Genomic DNA, 17,503 nt, shown 5'->3' with positions numbered 1-17,503 from the left:
ACATCATTTTCAAAGTAACAAGTTTGTTTGGTTTTAATTTTTTTCTTTGTTTTTGCAGGGGATTTTGTGTGTGTGCGTGTGTGTGTGTGTGTGCACGCGCGCATGTGGTGTGTTTTTTTAAACTAGGAGAGCTGAACTAACAAGCTTAAAGAAAAGCATGTGAGATTTGTTGATGGCAATTTGCCATCTTTGGTCTAAAAGCAGGCAAAATAGTCCTTGGTTTGGCATAACAAGACCATGAGGCTTCTGTACACCTGTACCACCAGGAACAACTGGCAGCTCTTCCAGAGGCAACAAATGAGTATGACAAAACAAACAGCTGGAGAAGTTCTGCCAGACTCGCCTTTCTACAGCTTCCTACTCTGGAACTACCTGCAAAACTGACTCTCAACCATAGTCCTAGTCTTGAGTGGAAGAAATCAGGAGAGAATCCTCACTCCCCCATAGCCCAAGAATGAATGATCAATGATCTGTAGGCCCAAGTGGTAGAGGAGGCTGTCAAAAGGCACTGCAGCAGGTGTGTCAGCAGAGAGACAAGGAGTATGCAGTTTAAGTCATGGGTAGGACTGGGAGATAGGCTGCACTGCTGTTGCCTTTTGAAATTACTGGAGCTCAGTTTTCTCAGCTGAGTTACAACTTCATGGAAGTTGTGGGCTTTCTTCACCAGCTGCTTTGCAAATGAATTCCTTGAGGCAGAGTGCTTTCTGGTCAGATTGTCACAGCAACAACTGGTAAGGGTAGTCCTGTCACACAACAGGAAAGATGAGTTCTGATGATACTCCCACTGACTTGCAGCAGTCTGCAGGTGACTGACAGAAAAACAGTAGTTCTTCAAGTGCAACAGGAATACAAAGGAAAGACACAGTTTGTCTCTCAGAAGCTCTGGGCTAACAGCACTTCCCTACTTTACTTTCATATGGATCTGTATAGTAAATACTGAAGCATGTCTTTGGAACACAAATGAGCTTTTGAAGAACACCATATTTCCCCCCTTTGATAATCAGTGCACTGATTAACAGTGCACGGGCCATACTTTGGCCAGCCAAATCTGCTCAGGGTTTCTCCTCCAACCAGCATGGAATCAGCTGCAGTACCTGATTCAGGACAATTTGTGTTCCTTCCTTTTCTTGACTAGTCTGAGCCCATAGAGTAGTAACCCAGTACAGCCTCAACAGTCCTGAAAAAAAGTGTTGAAAATCACCTTTTCACACTTCTCATGTCCACTTCCAGGACATGTCCCATGTACAGCAGCAAACTATGCCACCTTGCCACCTTGTCCTACAGTCACTAGCCAATATCCCTATTCCAAAACTTTCTGGTGAGCTGCCACGGCCAAATCCAGATTCTATATTCCACCAGCTGGGCGTACCTGAGTGGGGTCTGGCCACAGGTTAACATGATATCTCCCAGACTTGGAACCCAGAGAAGTATTAGACACAAGTTATGTCACAAGAGGTTTAGACTGAGTATTAGGAACAATTTCCCCACTGAAAGGATGGTCAGGCAGTGGAACAAGGGTCCCAGGGAAGTGGCAGAAGCACCATCCCTGGAAGTGTTTAAAAGATGTCTAGATACAGCACTTGGGGACATGGTTAAATGGTGAATACGGTGCTGGGTTAACAACTGGACTTGATCTTTGAGGCCTTTTCAAACTTTGATAATTCTATGGTTCCATGAGCCCAAAACACATCATTCAAGCCCCCGCACGTGACCCATGCACAAAAGAAGGGAGAAGGCATGCAGGAAGGATAAGGGAACAAAGAAATTAATAGCTCAAATTACCTCAGCCAGACCTGGGATGTACAGTACTTTCAGCTGTTGATTTCAAGAACACAGCAAGGGTGCTGGGTGGGTGAGAAGAAAAGCACATATACCTAGGACATAAAGCATGGCATCTATTCTTCACTGAGATATGTGTACCAGAGAAAAGGAAGAGAAGGCATGGCTAGTAGCACAGATGGGTACAGGTGCCTGTTAGTTTTATAGGCTTGCCATGTCTAAGTCCTGCCCACTCAGTGAAATGTTACCAAAGAACAGGACTCAGAAGACCACTATTCCATATTTTCACTAGTCTCTTGCCTGGACAATGAGGGAGATTATGTGAGTGACCTGCAAACCACAGAGAACTATGAACTTGGCAGTTTTTCTGTTTTCTCCCACTGGCACTGAAGATGCGCTCCATATTTTTCTCCTCTCTTCTCCTCCCCTCCCTTCTCTTTCCTCTTTTCTCTTCTCCTTCCTTCTCCCTCCAGACATATTTTAATCAAAACAAAACACTAAACCAGAGCAATGTTCTTACTATGTGCTGAGAAGTTTTTTCTAAGCAGCTGGACATGCTGAAACTACTGGCAGTCATTGTAGGGGGAGAGGTGGAGCTGATGTGGACTGTGGTAACAGCCCCCCTCTGGATGCTGGGCTGGTGTTTAGCAGAGCTGAGCTGCTGATATGCTCCCAGTGCATCAGCAGCAAAGAAACTAAAGGACAGTGGGTTAGGACTCTAGAAACACCAAGCAAGACCCTTTCTGGTCCTTCTGCCCCAAACAAAACAGAAGAGCAAATGCTAAGGTTACTCTTAGCTACCACACTGAGGTTTTGACAGCACACCTACCTTTGACAATGTATATTCAGATGCATAGTAGGGTACTGGGGCATGGTGAAAAAAAGCAGGGAAACTAGGTAAGAGCAAGGAGCAAAACCTAGCACACTTTTGTCCACAGAATTGCAATTCAGTAGACATTTTTTCTTTACACATTGAGGCTCTACACATTGCAGAAATTACTTGATTCTAGTAAACAGTAATGCACACAGAAAGTGGCTTCTCAAGAGTATAGGCTGATACATGTGTGTGCATGGATAGATAGATTGACAAACAGACAGATAGACAGACAGATAGACAAATAGATAGAGATGGTTTTAGGTTTTTTTTTAACTTACTTTTGCTTCTTTAAACCCCAAAAAACCCTTCCCCAGACCCCCAAAAGGACATCTTAGCATTGATAATGTTGCTACATGCTAAAAGAAATGGTAAAAGTCAACATTACTAATACCTAATGAATTAACACATATAAAAACAGAAGGAATCAGTATAACAACAATACTTGGAATCCTAATTAAAACATAACACAAAACATAGAACCAGAGCTTTTCTTTCATAACCAGGACTGCTATCACAGACCTACTTCAACCTGTATCAAAAGTTGTATGTAAATACTGCAGTCAATTCTGCAGTATTTCAAATAAAGTGAAAAATGGGATTTCCAGGCAGTGATAGTAATGGATACACAGTTTCATATTTGCTGGAGTATCACAAAAAAGTAGCACAAAATAAATACTGGGAACTCTGATGCTCTAAAATGTGCACTATAGTTTATTTTATTAGAAGTTACATAGTAAAATCAACCTCAGTGAACCCATCAAGTTTTCTGAGTACATCTCCAAAAAGGTGGAACAGCCTTATGAACCAGCAAGTACTGCTATTGCATCTGCTCACATCATCTCTTGATGCCAGTCTATTTTTCTACACTAAAACTTTGTATTGCTTCATAGCGCTTGATAATAGTGTTTGATTATTTTCCATATCCTTGCCAATTTTTTATTCAATGAAAGCCTTCTGCTGTTTAAGAATAAGACAAATGAAATGTACAAGGATTTACAAAAAGACAGGACACAAACTGATAAAAGTGAAGTAGAACTTTTCATACAGTTTCTATTACACTTTGCAGATACAAACAAAATCTCCCCACAACTTTTTAAAGTTAAAAAAACAACTGCTGCAGTTGAGGAGGAATCAATTCAGTGCTGAAGTTCACCTTTAGAGATAGTGAGTATATTACTTGCAGATGAGTAAAAATAACTAAATTCCCCACCAAGCACACAGAGCTTCTCTTTACCAACAAATCCTCTGCTGACACAACATTCCATTTTAGAAATGGTCCTTCAATAAAGGCACTCACTTTTGTAGCTGATGGTTCCACTAGTCTCTGACGGTGGCGTGCTGAGCTGAAATGACTCTTCTGAGGCGTCCCTTCCTGACAGTGAATGAAGAAAGGAGAGGAAGAACAGAGGAAAAGGGGGCAATGGATCATGGAGGGGATGGAATGGAAGATGTTGGAGAAGGGAGAGGGAGAGTATTTAACTGAACTGTATTTTCACTAACTTTGAAAAAGCTTTATTACATCAATTTAAGTAATACCACTGTACAAATATCAGAAAGAGAATTAAGCATTTGCTTTAAAAAGCAGCCTCGAGAGGCATTTCTATATGTATTATTCACACACATTTAATAATGCTGTCTCCTATAAATTCACGTATACACACACGTACACATGCCTACTTCACTTTCAGGTACACACATTCAAGTTAAACATTCATTTCACTTTCCCAAAGTATACACATTATCTTAAATTTTCTGTATCAACTTATGCAATTAAACACAAAAACCCCAATCCAACTGGATTTATGCTTCAACACAAACATCAAAATCTCCTCTAGCAAAATAAGATTTCTTTAAGATTCATATTCTCTACCCAGACCTGCAATAATCACCTTAAATTCTAGAGACTTTTAACTTACAGAGATTAATGTCCTTGCTTGAGAAAACTGAGAAAGACCAGGCTCACACAGGTAAAAGGTAAGTATTTTCTCTTAGAAAGCAAAATCTGAAAGAGCATTCATTTGAAAAATAACCTGAAACTGATAGTCTTCATTACATGTGCAATACAATAAGAGATTTTTCCAGGATATGAAGATACTGGTTCCAAATCCTCTACCTCCTTAATATCCAAGAGACAGAAGTGCAACATTTAGTTTCTTCCCCAAGACACTTCAAATACACTGCGTCAATCTCTCCAGAAACTTTCCAATTTTGAAAGCCCCTCATTGCTGTAGTAAGTACGAACTCTACAGTCTGTTATTTCAGGTATGTGTCTGAAGGGGAGAAGATATGGGTGAAGAGCCTCATTCTAATCACAAGAATCAGAGGATAAAAATTTAAAAGACTTTTTTTTTCTTTTTTTTTTTTTCTTTTTCTTTTGGAACCAATACACGATTCTCCTAAGAGTCTTCCCTGGGAAAAAAACTCACAGTATTTTAAAAATATAAGACAGACCTGCTCCTATTTCTGAAAAGACATTCACAGGGTTTTTAAAATGAAAATACAATGCTACTCAAATATTTTTTAAGATCTCAAGTCTTGTTTTTCAAAAAGCATTTTTATAAAACTAGTTTTTTACGCCTCCTTAAAAAGGCTTCTACTTCTGGCATGACACCACACAACAGAACCAGCCCTGTAACTCAAAAAGAGCCGGTGAAAATAATCAAAGATTACAGCCACCATAGGAGGAAAACATCATAATTCACCAAATCCACAACAGTAGTAGTGCAAACTAGCTCTAATCAATAGAACCAGCATTACAGAAAAGGTAGCTATCCTACACTTTCCTAACACTTGGTTACAATTGCAGATTGCTGATGGCAATGTACTTCAGTAACATTCCTTTACTGTTGTAATGGACTAAAATCAGCTGTACGTACAATGGCCAGAAGGTAAAGAAGAAGGTAAAAAAGACCTTTACACTTCTTCTTTAACAATTTCTTTTAAAAATTCTCAATGCCTTTGCCATTATAATCTAACATCAAATTTTATATAATTACCAACGGATGCTTGAAAAAGGGTATCCTTTCTGTCACAGTTTGGAAACGATGGTAGAGTTAGCTTAACCTGGACATTAGCTAGCAAAAGTGCTGAACTTCAGAGGCTCTACTTTCTCTCATATTATGATTATTAGCTAATCTAACATGGGATCCTGTATTTAACTGAGAAACATGGAATTCTTCTTCCTTTATTCACATTTTTCTTTCTTTCCTGTCTCTCCTTCAGAATGCTTTCCAGAAGCTGGCACGAACACAGCTAACACACAGAAAAAACCCCCAATACAGTACCAATACCATTTCAGAAGCAAAAATGTATACCTAAATTGATGTGATTACTCCTATGAAAAAGGAAAGTCAAAGTTCAGACTATTAAATGTTTATGTGGGCTGTGCCTTCAATCACACCAGCCAGTACAACATCCTAAACCAGACGACATTAACAGCTCATTTTTTAGCCCAAAACAGTCAGGGTAGACTTCATGCAATACCATCCCATGTAGAGACGATAGTTTGTCATCAGGATATGTGAAGGTTCAACTAAGATCAACATGAGATTAAAAAAAGCTGGAAAGAAGCTGGTTCTTTCACTATGGAAAAATTAGATATTGAGCATTTGAAGACATTAGAGACATTAGACTATATGCATACAGATTTTGCATCATAACGTCATGTTCCTCAGTATTGCGTTTCAGCTGATAAAAACAGAAACCTTCTGCCAATGTCAGCAGTAGGTACTGTTCCATACAGGATTGTCTAATAAGGGCAGACAAACCAGAGTCAATGTCACAGAGACATAGCAATCTTTACCTTGGGGTGGGGGGGAAGAAAAACCAAAAAAAACCAGTAACAACAACAAAAACCTACATGCTGGAAAGACTTAAGCATTCACAGTCACTGCAGTTATTACCATAAAGTACATACAGTGGATCCATGATACCCTTGAAGGATGAATGTCCTTTAGAGAGGAAGCAGTACGTTGCAATTATAAGTTGATACAGTAAAACTACTGTTAGAAAACTAAATCCTTGCAAAAGCCAACACGATTCATGTCAACAAGGACAGCTAAAGGAAAAACTGAAGAATCCTAAATAATTCTGTGGTAAGGTATTTTGGTATTTTAGTTAGGTGGCATGCAGAAAATCGGCATGGGAGCAGAAGGAGACAGAGACTTATTTCATTTAACAGGGAGTTATCCAAAAAATAATCTTGTGGGAAATACTCATCTTGGGGTAATAAAAAACAAAACAAAAAAAACCACATAAAACCAAAACCACACACCCCACAAAACAAAAAAATGCAACACAGACCGGAGCAACAAGTATTACATGTAGTTTATTTCTGAAGTCACAGAAGCCTGAAAATAGCATGAGGAGAAAATATGCTTTTGGCTGAGGAGGCTGGTAGCTAATTCAGCTATGTATAGGCTCCAATACTGATACCAAAAGCAGTTTCCATTAAGAGCAGATACCATTCACTGTGTGGCAGTGCTCACGAAAACAGCAGTATCAAGAGAAAAGCAAGAATAGCAAGTGACACAAGCATGTGGTCTTATCTGAAGAGATTTCTACCTCCAGACTGAAGCGGTCACAGACCTCTTTTTTCCATTCTATTTTTATTAGCTGCCAGACCAAGATCTGAAACAAGTGGCAAAAAATTCCACACAGAGGAGTTGAATTCACCAACAAACACTACAGCTGGTCTCTGACAGATCTGCAAGTATTTAGTACTGATGTAAAAATAATTCACAGACACAACTCCATCCACGCCAAGCTGGGCAAATTCTTATGCTGACAAGGCTATTTTGATGTTTTTACATTAATGAGTGTCATACTGAAGAATCCTCCTCACATGCCCTCAAACCATGTTCGTTCTAAACGTGCTTCCTCTCACAAGATTAGCCCTGGGCTATCTCAAGATACATTTGCACCAAAGTCCCATCAAGTCCCTGTCACACCTTTAAGTCTCTTATAAAGGTGACTGATATATAGAAGTGTCCTATAGAGATGATTGAGCATCCTGGCAGTTGAGTTTAGCAATAGCTATAGCAAAACTTATGGCCAAGACCTGCTGTCATAGCTGAGACTGTATCTAAACTTTTTGCTACTTTCATTTACATGGCAATCTACCTCCTGTTATATAGTGTCTCACACTAGATGCAGTTGTTCAATTCAACTACTAAACCAATACACTGTATATTTTTAACTGCTCTGAAGATTCCTTTTTTCTTTCTTTCTACGGCAATGTTAAAATGTTGCTCTGCTATAACGCATCTGTTTAGGAGGGCTATGTAAATACAGCTGTCAGGGTACAGCAAAAATACCAGAAAGGGCAAAGCAAACAAGAAAATTAGGAACAAAAATTATGTGTTAAGAGTGTGACTGTGTTTAGTCTGATTTTTCTTTCTTTCTTGCCTCAAAAGGACCAAGATATCAGCAACAAAGAATGCCATTCAACTTCCGATAGCTCAATAGTTTTAGGATATAGCAAAGGAAGCAGTAAATATTGTGGGATGGCTACACAATCAAGTCATTTCATACTACTGAAACCTTTAACAGAAGCACTGCAACACTAATTTAACATATAACCCAGTTATGTTTTTATTAATTATATGACACCATTCAGCATGTTACATCAGCATTAGTATTTCTTCCTATGCACAGCCTCCTGGCACATGTTACCTGCTGAACAGATCTGTAAACAACACCAAGGCCATCTCTATCAGATATCTGCATGGTAAAAGCTACTGGTGATTAGACTGGGTCCATCCAGATATTATGATCATTTCATACTTAATCCTTGAAGTGTGTTAGTAGATAAAATTTTGACTTCTCCATTTTATTTTATTACATTCTATCTGTTATAAGGTTATGTCTTATCTGCTGTAAGGTCACCAGTAGCCTTGCAGTCTTGTACAAATAAACTTCTTTGTGTTTCAACTTACCAAAGAGATAATGAAATGCTATTCCTGTCTCAGCAATAGGAAAAGGAAAGGAACGAGAAAAGAGGAAAAAATAAAAGATCTAGGGAGACTCAAAAGGTAAATTATTCAAATTTTCCGTTACAGGTGCAGATTGGTTTATTAGCTTTTCATAATCAAGAAGGGAAAAAGTGTAGTCCTTACAGGCACTGGGGGCCTTTTTCTCATGAAGATTAATTCAACTTATTAGAACAATTTGACACTTCATAAGAGATAGAGGTAGCAGGAATGTGCAGAGAGGGAGGGAGGCTTTACACTTTCTGTTCCCACAAAAGTTCACAAAACTAGACAGCAGAACACATTCTGCTTACATGCCATGATACTGAAAATTCATCAACACTTAAAGGGAATACAGTATGAAAAAGCTGAATTGCTCAAGGTGACATGCAAATAATGCAACAGATTGATGATGAAACTATGAGAATCAATTTAGGCAAAGACAGACCAGCAGGTGTTCAGAAGCTTACCCTTCTGATAATATAGTATAATCCAAAAATGTCTCCAAGCCCTTGTGTTGGTACAAGAGGTAACAAACAATGCAGTATAATCCTGCATCACAGTCTCCATGACTTCGAAGTACGCTGAATTCAAATTACTCATTTTTGTAAAACAGAGCAGCAGACAGTAGGCAAATCAGTGTGCCAAGTGTGGAGGCAGGACCATGTTATAAATTATAACACACAGTCCTTTTCTCTCAGCTTTAGATTCAAGCAAGTGTGAAATGGTTTGGGATTTACTGGTGGGGGGAGGGATTGGTTTGGCTTGGTTTTTAACTACTAAGATGTTCATTTCTTGCTGATGTCCACTGCCCCAAAATTTGAATTTTGGTGTAATACTTAACTAGGCTCTGAGCCAAGCTTTATAGGCTGATCAGGAAAGCTCTTTCTGCTTCAGAGGCATCTCACAGCAGAGAAAAAGCATAGCTAAGTAAGAAACATTTCTACATAGTAATGGAATTTGAAAAACAGTCATAACTGCTTGTCAGTTATTTGACAAACAATGTCACATTATGGCACAACTGACAATCCTTACAGCCAAGGCAAGATATCATGTCACTAAAAAGCAACACACATGTGCAGTTTCAATTTTGAACAGTAAGAAAACAAACCCTTGAAATCTCTCCCAAACAGAACACAAACCAAAGGCCAGGAATGCATCTTGCAGCAATTAAGCTGTTAGCAACAGAAAGTACTGGCAGATGAAAAAATTATCTCAGGTAAATTTCTGTATCCCATTCTTGCAGCACAGCAACAGATGTTAAATTCTGAGTAACAAAAATGTGTAACTAACGTGTTTGCTGAAATTGCTTGGCAGTCTAACACATCAGTGTGCCAGACACTCTCCCATTAGCACTCCTAGTTATGGCACTCCTCTCTTCTCCCTAACCACATCCAGTTCTACACAGACAATTATTACAGCATTTGAACAAAGAACATTGGGCCATTTTGAAGGAGAAAAGGGCAGGAACTAATTTTTGACAGGATCCTCATTGATTACTGCATTTCCTCAGTGGTACTAGAGAGAACACACATGAAAAATGGGTGCTTTAAGTAAGACCTTTTTTCCTAGAATAGCTCCTTTGCAGAAACTCATCCATTTAAAAGTGACTAAATCTTCCCAATGTATCTCCTGGGAGCCTGAAGACAGGAAAACACACTTCACAAACGTATAAGCCAGACCAGCATTACTGGATTCAGCATCAGAAGAGGTTAGTATTGATTTGTCAGATAGACTTCACATCAGAAAGAAATAATATTGAAATAATTGAAGGTGTCTTTAGGGTGAAACAGGCAATCAAAAAGCATACACTACTACATTTTGCAGCAGTGCTAAAAAACTATCTGGAAGCTTCTGTTCTTCCTCTTAAAATAAAGGAAGCAGAATAAGGTGCTACAGGAACCGCTAAGAGACATCAGCCCTAAGCATACACAAATAAATACACAGGAACAGAAATGTAGAAAACAAAATACATGCACAAAAAAGGTGGCTGTTCTCTTGTTATTCTACTCTAAAACCCCTGAACACAGACAAAAAAATGAGTTCCAAAGTCTTCTCACAAATGCTCAAAAATATTCTAGTCCTGAGCTGCAATCTGAATCAGATAAGACTAGCATTTTGCTGTGACCATAAGGAGAATGTAAGAAAGAATGCCAGAAGACAAAAAGGAGAAAAACAAACTGGTCAGGCAAATTGCATGCAACATAAAACAAATTCCAAAGACTCATGAAAGAAATATGTGCTGAAATATGAGGAGTAAAGCAATGCAAAGTCCTAAGAGGAAGAAAGACAACTACTATTTGAGAAATTACAGTGAAGGAACTTAGCAGTCTGAAGATGCTGCTCCAGTCTAGCAGGCACTAGTCTCCTCAGATCACAGTCATATGCAATGAGGTCTTTGCAGTTACCTCACACAAATACATTTGTTAAGGATCAAATCTCTTATCACAACTACAAAACAAAGCACGTAATGCATAGTAGTAGCCCCTCCTCAAGTCATAGATGTGATATGCTCAACCTCAAATCTTCTCTGCTGCCAACCAACCCAAAAAATTGTAGATCTTGCCTACCCTGTCCTAAAAAAAATTTTGAACTGTTGCCTCCAGACAGTTGCAAATACTCATGACTAAAGTAACAAATATGAAAATGCTCTTATGCTTGACTTTTAAAGCCTTCCATTTATCATCGTCAGTCTAATAATACACCATACTTGATCACTAATTTGCTTACACCAAATAAACTGTGATACTCTTCAATGTTAAAAGACAAATACACCACTCTGTCTTGAAGAACTGAAAGAGAGCAGCATATGAATATAGAATAAGAGTAACATGAAATGTAGCTCTTACTCTCGTCACAAACATTTGCTCTAATTTTTCATTTGTATTATTCCATCCTTATTGAACTTCTCGACATTTACTAAAATCTCAAAAAAATTGAAGTAATTTAAAACTAAAAACCTGGTTTCCCAAGGGGACTGAAGTCCTAAAATCAATTTTCCACTCATAACCTAAATTTTCCAGCTGTGCTTATGAGTGTTGTATTCATAAAACATTAGAGTTTGGGGAATACTTCCAGGTTCTTCTGCGCACAAATTCTGACTGCGGAATTCCCCTAATGTATCTGCACACCTTGGGTACATACCACTAGGCTTTTTTAAAGCAACTGAAATGGTATTCTTCTAGTGGCATAAATTAAAACAAAGTGATAAAATACCTTAAAAAACCCTTTTCACATCAAAAGAACTCAGAAGTAATAGCAAGCACACACTTCATACACTTAGCACATTTTCCTTACTTTTCACATAGAAAGTTACACTGAGGGAGAGGAATCTACATTAGCTGAAAAACATCTTCAGATATGTTTTTGTATTTGATATACCATGATTTATCTGTAGAGAATGCCAAAAATATTCAACTACACAAAACACATGCAGAAACATGCACACTTCAAGCTGTAGTGTTTTAGGACTAAATACTATCAGAAGACATGACATTGTTTCCACAAAACATATCAATGCACTTCAGTCAATTCTATTCTGAACCATTTCCAGGTTCCAGACAGCTGACAGTGAAGTTCAGAAAAACATGTATTGCTGCATAACAGTAACTACCAGTTGACACAAGCCCATCTTCTAACCACGGACCATCTATTAATTTAATTAAATTTGATTACTAGAACATTTTCTTCAGATTTGACCACTTGCAACATTTTCTTATACAGAACCCAGAAAAGGATGGAATTTTTTACATTGTGCTGCTAAAACTGGATCTCCTATTTCTGATAGTAAAGCTTAAACTTCTAATATTTTTCAATGTACACTGCTTTGAAATAATGTCTTGGTTGGGGAGGATAATCAGATGTCATAGAAGTGTTACTTAACATCCTTATGAAACTAAGCCAAGCATATACACACAAAACAAAGGAATTTCAAAAAGGACAAAGTACTCCAAATGAAACATGCACTGTAAAAACCTGGAATTTAGTTTCTAAAGTCTCTGAAGAGCTTGTTTTTTATCAAGGGAACAGTGAGTGCAAGTATCCTTTATGTCTCTAATCCCAGCTGTTGTGCCACTGAGAAGCGCTAAATTTTAGACCTAAAATCAAGGGGGACTTGAATGAAGGGGCACAGGGAAACCAAGAGGAACACAAAAGATAAACTAAGACAAGGTAATTGAATAAGATTACAGAAGGCAAGAGTTGCTGACAGAAGGCAATGTTGTTCTGATTTACACTGGATGAAGCAAGGATCCAACAGAGAATAAGGTTAGCATTGGAGAAGTTAGGGCTACATATATAGGGAAAAAAGTAAAGCCAAGAAAACAAGATCAAAAACAATTACAAAATTGCGGTATTGAATGTTCTGCTTTGAAATCATAGCAGTAACTTATTTTTATGTAATTTTAATGTTCAAATGAATAACTGGTACTGTTACATGCAATTTGAAGCAAATATTGCCTCAATCTAATAGAAGAAATTATTAGCATCTCAACGCCTGTGGGCAATTTTGAGAAAACTGCTAACTTAACAAAGCTAAAACTTTTGACTTTTAAAGCAAGCGTAGCTTATCAGTTGGTTAAAGCAAATCTAAAGTCATTATGTGAAATATGACACATGAACAAACTAGCATCACAATCAAAACTGTATCAATTTTAAAAGATTTGAAAATATTTGAAAAGAATCTTTTCCTTACAAAAGATTTGAAAAGAAAATACAGACAATTACTAGTTTCATTAGTTGTGACTAATAAAAGTAAGTAAAACCGTTTGTCAAACCAAGGACATTTCATAGCACTTTATAAAAAAATCCTGTTTCAATAAGCTACTGTCCTTCATGCAGCTATTATTCCTACTGTTACCAACAAAACAGGCAAAGAAAAAAACAAATTTTAAAAAACCCACGCAAGTACATTTTGGAGATAAGCCAAGTAACACAGAAATAGGAGCTAACGAGTACACAGAGGATGCCAAAGCTGCTTGATTTTATGACCCTTAGAACACAACTGAGATCAGTTCAAATCATTATAAACCCTAACACTGAGTGCACCAAAGGATTTGACACAAAGAAATATTAAGTTTATGTTTCGCCTTCTAAACCTAATACAAAACAGTCAGTCAGCTTTGTGACATATTACAGACTTTATCAAGAAATGTTGCTACGATTATCAGAAGGCATTAGTAAGAAGTGTGATATGGGCTACAGGCACCAATTTGGTCCCACGCCAAATATTTTAGCTCTGAATGCAGCATGGTGCTCTCTTTTCTTTTTTTGATATTGCAGTCCAAAATAAAGTGACCACAATATACAGAAAAGCAAAGACAGAATGGAAGGAGGGGGGTGTTAATCTGAATGATTAACCCTTTCAGAAAAGCTTTCACAGCTCAAATAGCCAAATATGTCTGACACTAAGTGTTTTAGAGGACCTGAAAACAATGCATGAATGTCTGGAAAGTAGAGGTGAATAAACTGATCAAGAGATTGCACACTCTATTAGGCCTACACAAGTGACAGCTAAGATAGGGAGGAAATATGTTCTTTATCTCTGTATCTCTTCTCTCAGAAGGCTGGTCTTTTGCTTTCTAACGGCAGCTATCACTGCCTATCACTATTTAAGCCAAGAAACCATCTATTTTAACTTCAGGTGTCTCTTAGTACCTAAGATGCCCTGTTTTCTATAACAGTGTATAAAACGACACAAAAATAAATATGGCTCTAGCCAGAAAAAAAAAAAATTAGGTTTTTTTAACATTTTACATCTATGTATGTTGCTCATGCAATGCGCCCATAAAATAAAAGGGCAAGTGTCACAATTTAAGTAGCTCTGAGTAGCTCAATTACTCCAAAATTTTTGAGGTTTTAGTAAATGTAGAGATGTTTAGTTAGCAAGTGTGGCCCCTTTCAGGCAGGTCTGGGCACAACTACTAAGCAGGGCATTAATGCAGCGCGCAGACACACAGCTGCTCCCGTGCAACACCAGAAGTGTTACATCTGTCTGCTTCTTAACTGATTAATCTGAACTCCTGCAAACTGCAATGTTTGGGTTTTTTTGTTGGCTTGCTTGCTTGTTTGTTTTAAATCCTTCTCTGCTTCCATGCCCTCCACAACATTTTTCTTCCACACGCACACACAGAGATACATCAGAGAGGCAGAGAGATACATCAGACCTGATTCACAGTTACGTAACTCCTCTTTGATACTGTAAAACCATTTCCACTAATATAGAAACACCAACAGAAACAATGGATATGGTCTCTTGCCTAGAGAAGAACACTGACATACACATGTATGTATTCAAACCAGTGAAAATTAAGAACCCTTCCAGAACGTCATCTCTAAGACTGACTTTTACACCCTTTTTTTTCACTTTGCAAGAGATACCAGGCCAAATTCCAACTAATCATCTTCAAACTTTTATCTTTTTTTTCCTCCCAAACAGACCACCCAAACACAAACTGCATTTAGAAAACAGATAGTTACAGCCTACCTCTCTCCTTTCCTCTCCTATAGAGTGTGGCACTTCACACATCAATTTTCAGTATTTCAGAAAGAATTCTTTTCATTAAACCTTCTACTCCAAAGAAATCTCACCTGCTTAGGAGCTGTGGGAAGGCCATTTTTTTCCATGAAGATATTTCCATTCTTTCTGATTTCTCAGTTAATGCATTTCCAGTTGAGCCAATAAGCAAGCACTTAGAAAAGTCTGTAAGGTATGACTTTTTGCAAAGGTCTCAACAACTTATGTACATTTGAAAACATCTATCTACAAAAATAACTGGTTTCCTGTATTGAAGACAGAAGAAAGGTGTAGTCAAGGCTACATAATGACTGTTCCCCTTGCCATCTTTCTAGAAACACATGAAATTAGTATAAATTGATTTTCTCAAATCCACAAAAATAGCAACTTTCTGTTTACACCACATTTTCCTTTACATTGCCTACTTCCATTTCTACAGCAGTAAGTCTGAATTTTGTGATTAAATTATTTTTACCTCATACCCATTCCCTCCTCAAATCAATGCATGCATTAGATTTCCAAGTGGAATTTTCCATGTTGACTATAATCATATCACTACAAACAATGCAGTGCAGTCACTCTGAATTTAAAGAAGGATTAGATTCCCTGTGAACATTTTCCAGCATTAAAAAAAAAAAAAGTGTATATATTCCTAGAGAGAAGAAATAAACACAGCATTTTCTTTGACATTTGAGAGGTTTCATGTACAGCTGCTTTCTCTACTGCTGGTCAATTTCTCTGCAAGTCTAATTAAAAAAGCTCATGTAATTACCCAAAGATTTACAAGACACTGTTTACAAGCCACTTAAAGGCAAATTGAAATTAGCAAAAGGAAAAGTGAAGGCCCAAAGCATCTGTCTGACAAAGTGAAAGCTTAATCGGCACTGGAAGTATGACTGAAGCTGGCTGCTTCTGGCAGTAAGGTTTATCTCACATTCCCATATCCTTACAGATTCAGGGAAATATGTGCTACCTTTACCATCCATCGTCTGGGTTCAGAGTCGTTAGTTTATGGCAATACAAAGTACACTGCTTAGTCAAACAACTTCAAACATAGGCTGTTAGCAGACCGCAATTAAGAATGCAATTAATAATGAGCAAGAAGTAATTAGCTGTTTTCACCTTTTTCAAATTTATTTGCAAGAAATTGTTATTTCAATCCATACTAAACTGCACTTTAAAAATACAGAAGTTGAAAGAAATTATCAATTTTATCCTGATGTTTCTTACCAAAAATGTGTTCTTTGTAATTAAACCTTCAGAATCTGCTCATTGAAAAGGAGCATATACTACAGACTCAGATGCCTTTATTCTTCTATGAATACAAACACACAACTAGACACAAGAAAGTGGTTGATTAAGTAGATAAGTGTATTCAGGCTGCAACCAATTAAAGGCTCCATTTCTCTCAGAAGCCTCAACAGAAAATCTTTAACATATCAAGCTGAAACAAGATTTATCCAAGTCTACATATTTACTTAAGTCTTGTATTTTGAGATTCAATTCAAGCTGCTTCCTGTTTTTTTTTTTAAACACAGCATGATGGTACAAGGCACTAAACACAACTACATCAGGTTCCCATCTAAAAGGAAATGGTTTGTGTGTCCTGTAAATCAGGCTTTGAAGCAAACTGTGTACCAAGAAAAAAGGAAAACCAGCAGTTATAGCAACTTTGCTTTTAATTTACTCATATACTATTTATCATTGTATCTTCAGTTTAATTTAAATGCCCCTACACCTAAGAAAGCACACAGTTTTAAGCAGATTTACCTGCTTTTAACACTTCTACTTCCAACCAAGAGAACTGACAAAGTTACATGAAGTTACCTGACCTTATATTGAAGATCACGGTATTTCAGAACAGTCTTAACTCACAAAATTTTCTTTTCTTTTCCCCCGTTGATTTTTGGGGGTCATTATTTTGCTATTTGAATGGGGAGGTGGATGTTTTGTTGTGGGGATTTTGTCTGTTTGGGTTTGGTGTTTTCTCATTTGGAGGTTTTTTGGGGTGTTTTGGGTTTGTGGGGTTTTTTTTTTATTTTCTTGGGGTTTCTTTGTTTATTTCGTTCAGAATATAATCCAAGAGAGCATCAATAACATATGAAAAAGAAGAAGGGGCAAAATACATTAATTACTCTCATAGAAAACAAAGAGTGGAGAGTTATTTAGGGTTGGGGTTTTTTATGGTAAAAACATATACTATGACTATAGAATAACCAAGTCACTATTTTGGAATGTACTATAAAATCAAAAGGTCAGCAAAGTAAACAACTCAGACACTTAATATTTATTAACAAAACTTAAAACAGCAGCTACACCCCTTGTCATATAACCTGCTTTCCAGCTCACAAGTTCATCATACCA

General features: G+C 37.5%; 1 protein-coding gene across 2 annotated transcripts in view; it reads right to left on the bottom strand.

Moving 5' to 3' along the window:
• The window catches only part of MAST4 (microtubule associated serine/threonine kinase family member 4), a gene marked incomplete at its 5' end in the record, with an annotated part of 275,947 nt that overhangs the window by 159,980 nt on the left and 98,464 nt on the right, over positions 1–17,503 (bottom strand). Inside the window, one exon of one of the 2 annotated variants that reach the window (XM_084225039.1) lies at positions 3,954–4,028. The exons of the other annotated variant lie outside the window; for it this stretch is intronic. Coding sequence (XP_084081165.1) covers positions 3,954–4,028 — 75 coding nt within the window. The remainder of the gene's footprint in view (positions 1–3,953; positions 4,029–17,503) is intronic. 2 annotated transcript variants of the gene reach the window in all.

The sequence above is a fragment of the Fringilla coelebs genome (genome assembly GCF_963513975.1).
Source record: "Fringilla coelebs genome assembly, chromosome: Z".
NCBI classification, from domain to species: Eukaryota; Metazoa; Chordata; class Aves; order Passeriformes; family Fringillidae; genus Fringilla; species Fringilla coelebs.
This window is presented reverse-complemented; position numbering and strand designations above follow the sequence as displayed.